Source organism: Onychomys torridus, chromosome 15 (assembly GCF_903995425.1).
Source record: "Onychomys torridus chromosome 15, mOncTor1.1, whole genome shotgun sequence".
Taxonomy (NCBI): domain Eukaryota; kingdom Metazoa; phylum Chordata; class Mammalia; order Rodentia; family Cricetidae; genus Onychomys; species Onychomys torridus.
The window spans coordinates 20,464,157-20,476,379 of NC_050457.1; the positions used below are offsets into that span (position 1 = coordinate 20,464,157).

At 39.0% G+C, this 12,223-nt stretch overlaps 1 protein-coding gene across 1 annotated transcript in view; it reads left to right on the top strand.

Moving 5' to 3' along the window:
• Positions 1–12,223, top strand: part of Ankrd31 (ankyrin repeat domain 31) — a 158,760-nt gene that overhangs the window by 64,029 nt on the left and 82,508 nt on the right. The window contains exons 10-11 of the mRNA XM_036207173.1: positions 4,132–4,287; positions 7,874–8,016. Of these exons, the coding sequence (XP_036063066.1) occupies positions 4,132–4,287; positions 7,874–8,016 (299 nt within the window). The remainder of the gene's footprint in view (positions 1–4,131; positions 4,288–7,873; positions 8,017–12,223) is intronic.

Here is a 12,223-nt window from a genome sequence, read left to right on the forward strand (position 1 = left end):
TTTGTTTTTCCATATGAAGTTGAGTATTGTTCTTTCCAGGTCTGTGAAGAATTGTGTTGGGATTTTGATGGGGATTGCATTGAATCTGTAGATTGCTTTTGGTAAGATTGCCATTTTTACTATGTTAATCCTACCTATCCATGAGCATGGGAGATCTTTCCATTTTCTGATACCTTCTTCAATTTCTTTCTTCAAAGACTTAAAGTTCATGTCATACAGGTCTTTCACTTGTTTAGGTAGAGTTACCCTAAGGTAATTTTATATTATTTATGGCTATTTTAAAGGGTGATGTTTCTCTGATTTCTTTCTCAGCCCATTTATTGTTTGTATATAGGAGGGCTACTGATTTTTTTTTTTTAGTTAATCTTGTATCCTGCCACATTACTGAAGTCATATATCAGCTGTAAGAGTTCCCTGGTAGAACTTTTGGGGTCACTCATGTATACTATCATATCGTTTGCAAATAGTGAATGTTTGGACTTCTTCCTTTCCAATTTGTATCCCCTTAATCTCCTTATGTTGTCTTATAGCTCTGGCTAGAACTTCAAGTGCTGTATTGAATAGATATGGGGAGAGTGGACAGCCTTGTCTTGTTCCTGATTTTAGTGGAATCGCTTTGAGTTTCTCTCCATTTAATTTGATATTGGCTGTCAGCTTGCTCTAAATTGCCTTTATTATGTATGTTCCTTGTATTCCTGATCTCTAGGACCTTTCTCATGAAGGGGTGTTGGATTTTGTCAAAGGTCTTTTCAGCATCTAATGAGAAGATCATGTGGGTTTTTTTTTTCTTTCTATTTGTTTATATGGCATATTACATTGACAGATTTGCATATGTTCAACCATCCTTTGTGTCTCTGGGATGAAGCCTACTTGGTCATGGTGGATAAGCTTTTTGATGTGTTCTTGGGTTCGGTTTGCCAGTATTTTATTGAGTATTTTTGTATCAGTGTTCATGAGGGAGACTGGTCTGTAATTCTCTTTCTTTGTTGCATCTTTGTGTGGTTTGGGTATCAGGGTAACTGTAGCCTCATAAAAAGAGTTTGGTAATGTTCCTTCTGTTTCTATTGTGTGGAACAATTTGAAGAGTATTGGTATTAACTCTCCTTTGAAAATCTGGTAGAATTCTGCATTGAAACCATCTGGTCCTGGGCTTTTTTTGATTGGGAGACTTTTAATGACCTTTTCTATTTCCTTAGGGGTTATTGGTCTATTTAAATAGTTTATCTGGTCTTGGTTTAACTTTGGTATATGATACCCATCCAGAAAATTATCCATTTCTTTGAGATTTTCCAATTTTGTGGAGTACAGGTTTTTGAAATATGACCTAATGATTCTCTGGATTTCCTCATTGTCTGTTGTTATGTCTGTCTTTTCATTTCTGATTTTGTTACTTTGGATGTTCTCTCTCTATTTTTTTCTTAGTTTGTCCAAGGGCTTGTCTATTTTGTTGATTTTTCTTAAAGAACCAACTCTGTTTTATTGATTCTTTATATTTTCTCTGTTTCTATTTTATTGATTTCAGCAGTCAATTTGAGTATTTCCTGGTGTCTAATCCTCCTGAGTGAGTTTGTTTCTTTTTCTTCTAGAGCTTTCAGGTGTGCTGTTAAGTCACTAGTGTGAGATTTCTCCAACTTCTTTAACATGAGCATTTAGTGCTCTGAATTTCCCTCTTAGCATTGCTTCATGGTGTCCCGTAAGTTTGGGTGTGTTGTATGTTCGTTTTCATGCGATTCTAAGAAGTCTTTAATTTGTTTCTTTATTTCTTCCTGGACCTATTGGTGATTTAGTTCAGTATTATTCAGTTTCCATGAGATTGTATGTTTTCTGTAATTTTTTTTCCCCTGGAGCTGACGACCGAACCCAGGGCCTTGCACTTGCTAGGCAAGCGCTCTACCACTGAGCTAAATTTCAACCCCTGTAATTTTTGTTGTTATTGAAATCTAACTTTAAGCCATGGTGGTCTGATAGAATACAGGTTATTCCAACTTTTTTGTGTCTGTTGAGTTTTGCTTTGTGACTGAGTATGTGGTCGATTTTAGAGAAAGTACCAAGGGGTGCTGAGAAGAAGGTATATTCTTTTTTGATAGGGTAGAATGTTCTGTAGATATCTATTAAGTCCATTTGAGTCATAACATCTGTGAGATCCCTTATTTCTCTGTTAAGATTCTGTCTGGCAGACCTGCCATTGGTGAGAGTGGGGTGTTGAAGTCTCCCACTACTAGTGTGTGGGGTTTGATGTGTGGTTTAAGCTTTAGTAATATTTCTTTTACAAATGTAGGTGCTCTTGTATTTGGGGCATAAATGATCAGAATTAAGTCTTCATCTTGGTGGAATTTTCCTATGAAGAATATGTAATGTCTTTCCTGATCTCCTTCAATTGATTTTAGTTTGAAGTCTATTTTATTAGATCCTAGGACAGCTACACCAGCTTGCTTCTTGAGTCCATTTGATTGAAAAGTCTTTTCCCAGCTGTTTACTCTGAGGCACTGTTTGTCTTCGAAGTTGAGGTGTGTTTCTTGTATGCCGGGAAAGGATGGATTGTTTTTGTATCCATTCTGTTAGCCCGTGTCTTTTTATAGGTGAATTGAGTCCATTGGTATTAATGGCTATTAGTGACTAGTGATTGTTCATTCCTGTTATTTTTTGGTGGTAGTAGTGTGGTGTGTTTCTCTTCTTTGGTATTTGTCGTTGTGGATTATCTATTGACTGTTCCCCTGCATCCAAAGCCTAGAAGCTAGAGTGATTGGCTAAAAGAACAAAGACTGACCTCCAGTGTTGTTGGCCGACAACATTGTTGTTGTCTCCTCTCTGTAATTCTTACTGACTTCATTGCAACTACTAGCCCCCTGAAGTAAAACCTTCCTACACCATGGCATAGCCAGCCGCCAACAGCTGTGAGCACACAGGATGTTCACTGTTATTTATTACACAGCGCAATATTATTTATTTAGCAATGCTGTTAACCGTGCGAGAGAAGCCATGAGGCACAATGCAAAGCACTATAAGAGTTTATTAAGGGAATAGAGGGGTGTGCATAGGCTATGGAATGACCGTGCAAGAAGAGAGGGAAGGAAGAGGTGGAACCCGCTTTTATAGGTCTGCCTTTCCCCACACATGTGCATAATGGCTTATGTAGCTACACCACACATGCACATAGATTACCTGATCATGCTGTGTGTAAATTACACGATCACAGTGTACACGGATTACAAAGGACATAAGGCCCTAGGATGACTAAGCCTTTTGCCTGGCTACTGGACAGAGCATGCGTGATCATGTAGCTAGGGGGTGGTGGGTAGCTAGGAATTCTAACATTCACCTCCTCTGCTCTGCATCATCTGCTGCTGCCAAGCACACACAGCTGCTCCCCAACATAAAGTTTGATAATGTATCACTTTAGCAGATTTGTAGATAATAATTCTGCAGAGAAAAGAGTTATTTTGGCTCATAGATTTGGAGGGTCTACTCAGTGGATGATTGGACCTGTGATGAGGTAGCACATAATGGCAGGAGCACCTGGTGAAACAGGTTTGCTTATGTCATGGGCAGGAAGTATAAGAGAGGCTCCCACTGTCCCTTTGAGGACATGCCTCCAGTGACCTGACTACCTCTTAGTAGGCCCAACCTCTTACAAGCTCTGCCATCTCCTAGTAATTAAGGAAATAAGCCTTTGCCTCATGGAACTATGGGAGCATGCAGATAGATAATATAGCCAATAGTAAACAATTCTAGATTTAAATATTCTTTGCTCAGAATTTTTAAGAAAATCTGTCATCTTTTATGAGCACTTTCATAAGATTTTAATCAATATATATCATGAGCTTTAGTTTACTACAAATATTTTAAAACTAACACATCTTTACATTTTTGTATTTAGATAACATTACAATAAGGCCAATGGATAAAATACTCTTTAATAATATAATATTCCCACTTCTAATATTAACTGGATTTATCATAGTCTTTCCCCCAACCCCACCTTTGTTCTTTGAAACAAGGTTTCTCTGTGTAGACCTGGCTGTCCTGGAACTTACTCTGTAGCCCAGGCTGGCCTCGAACTCAGATTCCCTGCCTCTGCCTCTCGGGTGCTGTGATTAAAGGTGTGCACCTTTGTTCTTTCTCTCATTTTAGGAAAAAGGAAGATGAATAAAATGTGTCTTAGTAGTATAAACCGGAGAAACATTTTTGGAGAGAATTTACTGTATAAAGCTGCTCTCCATAATGATGTTGATCTGGTTCGCTGTTGCATAAAAAATGGTGGAAATGTCAATCAGCCAAGTTATGCTGGTAAGTCATGGTTACCACCCACAGTTTTCTGGGGAGCCATTTGTAGTCTTAGCTCAATTGCCCAGGTGAGAGCATGACAAGATGAGCCAAAGACAGTGTGCTCTCCAGTAACTTTCTGGCTCTCCATTATTTCCCAAGAAAGAGAATTAGATGGGTGGTGTAAGAACATTACATTTCTCATTAAAGATGTCAGGTAGGTCATGTGCAGTGACATTATGCAGAAGGAATGATGGTTCCTGGTGTTAGCTTTGCAGTATGAGGCCTAAACTTGAATAGAGGTAAGATGATATCAAAACTGGAAATAACTAATGTTAACTAAATTGCAAGGGAAAATTCATAGTAATGGCAGAGATACAGAAGGAGTAATGACCAGGGAAATAGGCAGAATAGAATATGAGGTAGAATGTGGATAGGTTGCTCAGAAAGGAAACAGTCTTTCCCTGTGGCTGGCTCTGCAATACTTCCTTCTGGGGAGAATCTTACATGTTTTCTGGATAGGACTGATTATAAAGATACTTGTGTGTTAGTGCACTGAACCACAGTGGGCCAGTCTGGAGGGTGCTTTGGAGTATCTATACTTTTCCTCTTGTTTCTACATTGTCTGTTTATTAAACTTGTGTAAAATCTGTGGTGCATAAATGATGGCATAGTCCAACCCATGCTCGAGCAGATGCTCCTTCAATGCTTTGAATAGTAGGGTTTGCAATGTAGTCAGTATAACAAGACTTTACAAATTATTTATTTTTAATTACATTGATTGATTGATTTAGTGTGCATGTATGCATGAGCATGGGTGTGCATGCACGCTTGTAGCAGCCAATGTGTGGACATGAGAGGAAAATGTGTGGAAGTCAGTTCTCTCCTTCTACTGTGGGATCCCAGGATTGAACTCAGATCATCAAGGTTAGCAGCAAGCACCTTTACCTTCTGAACCGTTTCTCTAGCCCTTAAGTCTTACACTCAGATTAATAACCAAGATTTTATAAACTCTACTCATTTGCTTGCAAAAGCATTTACTCTTTAAAATTGTTTTTAATTAATTAATTAATTTTCCCCAGCCTGATCAGAGTTTCCCCTTCCTCCTCTTCTCCAAGCCCCTCTCCTCATCCTCCCCCCCATTATCCACTCTTTCTCCTTTCTCTTCAGCAAAGGGTAGGCCTCCCATGTAGATCAGCCAGCCATGGCATATCAAGTTACAGTAAAACTAGGCACCTCCTCTCCTATTAAGGCTGGAGGAGGCAACCCACACCCAGTAGGAGGAGTAGGGACCCCAAAACGGGTAACAGAGTCAAAAACAGCCCCTGATCCCACTGTTAAGAGTCCCACAAGAAGACCAAGCTACACAAGTATAACACGTGCAGAGGGCCCAGGTCAGTGGCATGCAAGTTCTCTGGTGGCAGTTCAGTCTCTGGAGCCCCTGTGAGCCCAGGTCAGTTGATTCCGTGGGTTTTCTTGTGGTGTCCTGACCTCTCTGACTCCCATAACCCTTCCTCCCCTCTTCCACAGGATTCCCTAAGGCCCACCTAATGTTTGGCTGTGGGTCTCTGCATCTGTTTGCATCAGTTGCTGTGTGAAGCCTCTGGTGACAGGCTAGGCACCAATCTATGAATATGACAGAATATTTTTATTGTTTTGTCCCATATCATACTGTTTTTAAATTGGAAAATGTAATGCAACTAGCAGTTCTTTTATTATTGAGGATTATTTTAGCTATCGTGTGTGTGTGTGTGTGTGTGTGTGTGTGTGTGTGTGTGTGTGTGTCCATATGAGGCTGACATTATCCTTTCAAGATCTGTGAAGAATTATAATGGAAATTTCAGTGAATCTGTAGACTGCTTTTGGTAGAATGGCCATTTTTACTGTGTTAATCCTACTGATCCATGAGCATGGGTGAGCTTTCCATCTTCTGATACCTTCTTTAATTTCTTTCTTCAAAGACTTGAAGTTTTTAATCATGAAAGTCTTTCATTTGCTTAATTAGAGTTACCCCAAGATATTTCATATTATTTGAGGATATTGTGAAAAATACTGTTCCCTGATTTCTTTCTCAGTCTGTTTGTCATTTGTATATAGGAAGCCTACTGATATTTGTGAATTAGTTTTGTATCCAGCATCTTTGCAGAAAGTGTTTTGTTTATCAGCTGCAGTTGGGAATTTTTAGGGCAACATGTATACTATCATATTATCTGCAAGTAAAAATACTTGAACTTCTTTCTTGTTTGAATGCCCTTGGTCTCCTTCAGTGTCTTACTGCTCCAGCTAAGACTTCAAGCACTATATTGAATAGGTATGGAGAGAGTGGACAACCTTGTCTTGTTTCTGATTTTGTTGGAATTGCTTTGGGTTTGTGTTAATGGTTTCTCAGTTGATTCGAGAATATTTACAGTTGATTGTGAGCCTAGCCTTTAACATCTGAGCCATCTCTCCAGCCCTTGTAAACATTTTTAATGGTTATTTCTGAAATAGAAGGTGCCTCTTCAGTCCAGGAGATGAGGCCAGGAAAGCTGTTAAATATTCTCTGATGCTCAGAACAAAAATGAATTTTCTAGCCTAAAAATGTCAATGCTTAGATAAGACCTAAAGTATAAACTAAATATTATTTTACTTGAATTTTTTAGACTTTATTAAATCTGTCATCTGATTTATTGAATTTAGTGATTATCAACAGCATACAGCATACAATTACCTCTAACTGACAAAGAAGATGTTTATATAAATACATGGTATATGGTTTTTATATAAATATAAATAGTTATTTGTGTAAGTAAGGGGGAAGGAAATATGCCTTTTAACTCACACATATGTGGTCTGCTGGCTGAGACACTTCTTGGTTATACCTTGAATTAGAAATAAAGCCTTTTCCGTCTTCACTGCAGAAATAGCCTGTAGCCAGTATTCTCAGCTTGAGAACTGACCTGGAAGGGTTTTAAGAATCCTTTAAAATACTTGCTTTCCTGGGTTGGAGTGGTGACTCAGCAGTGAGGCTCTTAGACAGGACCCAAGTTCAGTTCCGAGTACCTCCATCAAGCAGCTCACAGCCACCTGTAACATTAGGTCCAGGGATATCCAGAACCTTTGATCTTCATGGGTACTGCATTGATATGTACATTCCCACATAGAGACATGTACACACATAACTAAAGCTAAAAATAAATAAATAAATAAATATTTGTTATCGCCTGTTTATAATTTACTGTAGCAGGGCTGAGGGTTAAAAATTTGGTTTTTCCTTTTTATTTATTTATTTTATTTTATTTGTGTGTGTGTGTGTGTGTGTGTGTGTGTGTGTGTGTGTGTGTCTGTGTGTGTGTCTGTGTGTGTCTGTGTTAAGGGTATGTGTATGTAAATGTAAGTATCCATAGAGACCAGATGAAGATGTTGGACCCCCTAGAGCTGGAGTTACAGGTAGTTGTGAGCTACCCAGTGAGAGTGCTGGGAACCAAACACAGGTCCTCTGCAAGAATAGTATATGCTGTTGACCTCTGAGGCATCTCTCTAGCTCCTAGAATTGGTTTGCTTTTTTAAAAGAGTAAGTATGAACCAGCATTAAGATGTCAAATAAACAGTATCTTTTTTTGTATAATAGGTTGGACAGCTCTTCATGAAGCTAGTGTAGGAGGACATTATGAGACAGTGAGTGAACTGTTAAAGGGTGGAGCAGATGCGGATGTCAAAGGAAAGTACCAGATTACTCCCTTACATGATGCTGTGATGAATGGACATTATAAGGTATTTTAATGCTTCTGTTTGTAGAATAAACACAGTACTTGTAAATATAGATCATCTCTGTTACCACACAATAGGAAAGCAAATTTCAGTTTCAGTTCCTTTACTAATGAATACTCAGAATTTATAATAAAATTTACCTTGTGATAAGTCCCAATATAATGGATGCCATTTTACACTTTTGTATTTTTTCATTTGAAATACAGTCTTGATGCTATTGTCCAGGCTGGTCTTGAGCTCCTGGGCTCAAGGGAACTTCTGCCTCAGCCTCCTGAGTAGCTGAGATTATAGGAACATGCCATTTTAACATACTATTTGCATACAGAACATTTTTTCTTACATATTCTGGTTTTCAGTGTATATTCCTTTAAAGCACTTTTCATAAAATTATTTGCACTTTTCAAAGAATGTTTTCTTCCATAAACAGTGATGCTCAGTCCAATAGGAAGTCAAGAAACCTCATGGACTCCAGTGGAACATTAAGGATCATCACAGGGCAGGAGAATGCCAGAGTTAACCGTAGTTGCCTGCATAGTTATACCACTGTTTAAAATCAAATATCATAGATCCGTTCTAGTAAATGAAAATATTAAGCAAGATGATGAATCCAGTATTTATGGTTTATCTCGGAGACTACAGGCACTGTATTAGAGGACTGAAGCTTTTCTGAAGATGTCCATCCTCCTCCTGCTCCTCCTCCTGGTACTCCTCCTGTTACTCCTCCTCCCCTGCTCCTCCTGTTTGCCCTTCTTATCCTTTCTCTCCTCTTCCCCCTCCTCCCCCTTTTTTCCCTCTTCCTTTTTCTTTTTAGTGCTGTTCATCTAATCTAGGGCCTGGCTCATGCTAGTAAAGCACTTTATCACTGAGCTGCACCCCACTCCCTGAAGATACTGGACTGTTTATTTCAGGCAGAGTCCTGGGGTATGAAGGGGTTTCATCAACTGATCCTGCTATGATCTTTTCTTCCTGTTTTTAGAACACATATCAAGCATAGAGAGATTGAGGAGGTTTCTGGGAGTTGTGGGCATAATTATTTATATGTGGAAGACTGCTTAAGGAGAATTTAGACAGTTTTGCTTACTTTGATAATGTGTTTGATAGTAGTGGTGGGTGGGGACACCACTTGTAGAAAACTGGGGAAAGAGAATTCCACATGGGACATAGTTTAATGGTTGGAAGAATGACTGTATGACAGTCCCTGTCCTTCGCCATTATTTCAAAGATGGCCACCCATCAGTCTCCTTTCTCCCAACCCAGCCCTTCACAGCACTTCATCTGATTTCTATTGTTGTAGTTCTATCTTTTTAGAATATCAGAAATATCAGAATATTTTCTGTAGTGTTTCCCTTTTAAAACTTAGCATAATGCTTTTAACATTCATCTGTGTTGTATGATGCATTTTTTTTTCTTTTTTGGTTTTTTTGAGACAGGGTTTCTCTGTAGCTTTGGAGTCTGTCCTGGACTAACTCTATAGACCAGGCTGGTCTCGAACTCACAGAGATCCACATGCCTCTGCCTCCCAGGTGCTGGGATTACAGGCGTGCACCACTCCCACCCAGCTGTATGATGTTAAGTAGTTGTATCTCTTAATTCTTGAATAGTATTCCACTCCAAGGTCTACTGGATTGTGGGTTTAGCTATTACAAATAAAGCTGCTATCAGTGCTCAAAAATAGAAAAACAGAAGATGAAAATATGTAGGAAAGTTTTAAAATTAGCCCACAAATTTTATACTCCTCCAAAATTTAATACTCCTCCCTCAAAAGCCAGAGCCTAATTCCCTTCCAAGGAGTAAAGGATGACGTTTTGATGACTTGCTTCTAGTAAATAAGACATGGCAGTATGTGGTTCCTAAAGTTATGTTAAAAGATCCCGGAACTTTCTTTTGACCTTTCTCTTGGCTCATTGACTAGAAAAGACTAACAATTGTATGATATAGACACTCAAGCAGCTGTTTAGAGTAGCCCATGTGGCAATGATTATTGCTTTTGCCTACAGCCAGGTTTATTATTTTAGAAAAATATCCTTCAGCCTCAGTCAAGGTTTTGTATGACTGTGTACCCAGCCAACAGCCCGACTACATGATAGACTATTGGACAGAACTATCTACCTAGGCCACTCTCCAATTCCTGGCAACTGTGAGATTATGCGTATTGATTGTTATCTTAAGCCACTAAATTTTGAGGTGATTTTTTTTTTGGTAGCAGCAGTTATCAAATAGACAATCCAAATGTAGGTTTACATGAGAAGGAACACTCTAGGAAAGTTTGCTTGATTTGCCACCCTTCAAAGTTCCTGTCTTGAATAGAAGTGTAGCTCAGTGGTAGAACTTGGTTAGCTTTTGTAAGGTCCTGGGTTCAGGGCCCAGAGGGATTTGCTCCTTGTGGATATTTAGTAAGGCAGACTCTCTCTTATCCACAACAAATTTTGTGAAAGTAATGTATTTAGCCTTTGCCCCAACCCAGATCCCACAAGGCTCTCACCTGCCTTCCCTTTCTGATCTAGTCATCTTTCGTAGGTTCCTCTCGCCATCTCCTCATGTCCTGTATCTTATTACTGGACACAAAAAACCCCAGCAGCTGAGCACCACAGTCCTGTTATTACTTCCATGTCAGAGCACTTTTACTGAAAGAACGAAGTGTATTCTGTGTCATCTTTCCTGAATAGTATGTGAAGATCCAGATGTAAATTCCTTGACTTCTTCCTATGACTGACATATATAAACTTAGTTTTATCTACTATTGCTTTGTTTTTGTATCTAATCCCATTGTAAAACAGTTTAAAAAAGACTCATCACATTGCTGATTCTTAGTAGTTTTTAAAGGATCTATTTGTCTCCTGCATATGCTTCCTCTTTTCCTATTAGAATGTGTCCTCTGTTGTAACTTCCAAGCCTTACACTTTCACTGTAAATTTTGTACTACTTTACTGTATAGACCGAAATGATCCATGTGAGATAGTTATTGACAATCATGCTGATTAAGCTAATTAAAGGTTTAGGTCCTTTTTATTGATGGCCTGACCAAGAGCAGACTTGTGCCTCTGAACGCTGGTGACCAAGCTCGGGGTTGCAGAGTTTTAAAGACAAAAACCTCCAAGACCATAGTTTACATTAAAGTTAGATGAGGATCAGAGTAACCTTGAACTGTTCACTCCAGAGCATGGTACTCATTTTAGACATAACTTGCTGGTTATTTTGGATAATACATCTGGACCATGGTCAAGGACAGAAAACTCAAATGTCTTGCCAAGGCAGATGTGACCATTGAGGGAAGGAGGGTAGAGGGCTGAGAACTGTGAGTACACAATGGAGTCAGAACAAGATGGCATTACCTTGGTCAGTTTAAGACAGCTTGAAATAAAACCTCCAATTGATGACGGTGGTAAGAATGAATAAGTATTAGCAAAAGCTCAGGGTTGGGAAAGTTTCTAGTGCCAGTGATGTTACTAGATGATGCTGGTTTGCTGAGACATTTCGCTGTCCTGTTCTGAGAACTGTTAGCGCTGCTGCAGTTGCCATCATCTTCGTCACTTACAGGATGGATGGATGCATGGATGCATGGATGCATGGATGCATGGATGGATGGGCATCTCATGGGCCAGTATTCAAATACAGTGAGTTCAGTGCTCTTTGTTGGGCCTGAACAGGGAAGACCTTGTCTGCACTTCACACTGTTACTGTTGACCCTTATTTCTTTGTAAATTAAGGTTCCAGGCTGGCTTTTCTTTTAACTGAATTCATATTCAATAATTACAGGTACTATGCCCCCTTCTGCTTTACAGCTAAAGGTGAAAGTAAGAAACATATAAAATGTTAGCTATACATCACATATCAGAAGCCACTCTATCTAAGCTAACTTCTAGTTTAAGGAAACATAGAAAAATAAATAGTTGAGTTTAATGTTTCCAGGAAAATTTGATGAACTTATCAGGACATCTATAAGAAAAATTGGCCTAATCATTACAAAAAGTGAGTACTTAAAAATGAAAAGAGTGGAGAGAGTAAGTGACCCATGACTGAAACCTGTGTTTGGGGCAGTTTGGAGAGTGTGAGTGTGCACCAGATACTGGATGGGTGACATTAGCTATGGATAGTTTTGTTGTCTAAGCCAAGGATCGCTATCATCATGATCACATAAGCATTCTTAAGAAGTACACACTTAAATATTTAGAGGTGAAATGTCACTGTATCTACAACCACTTATTTAAAA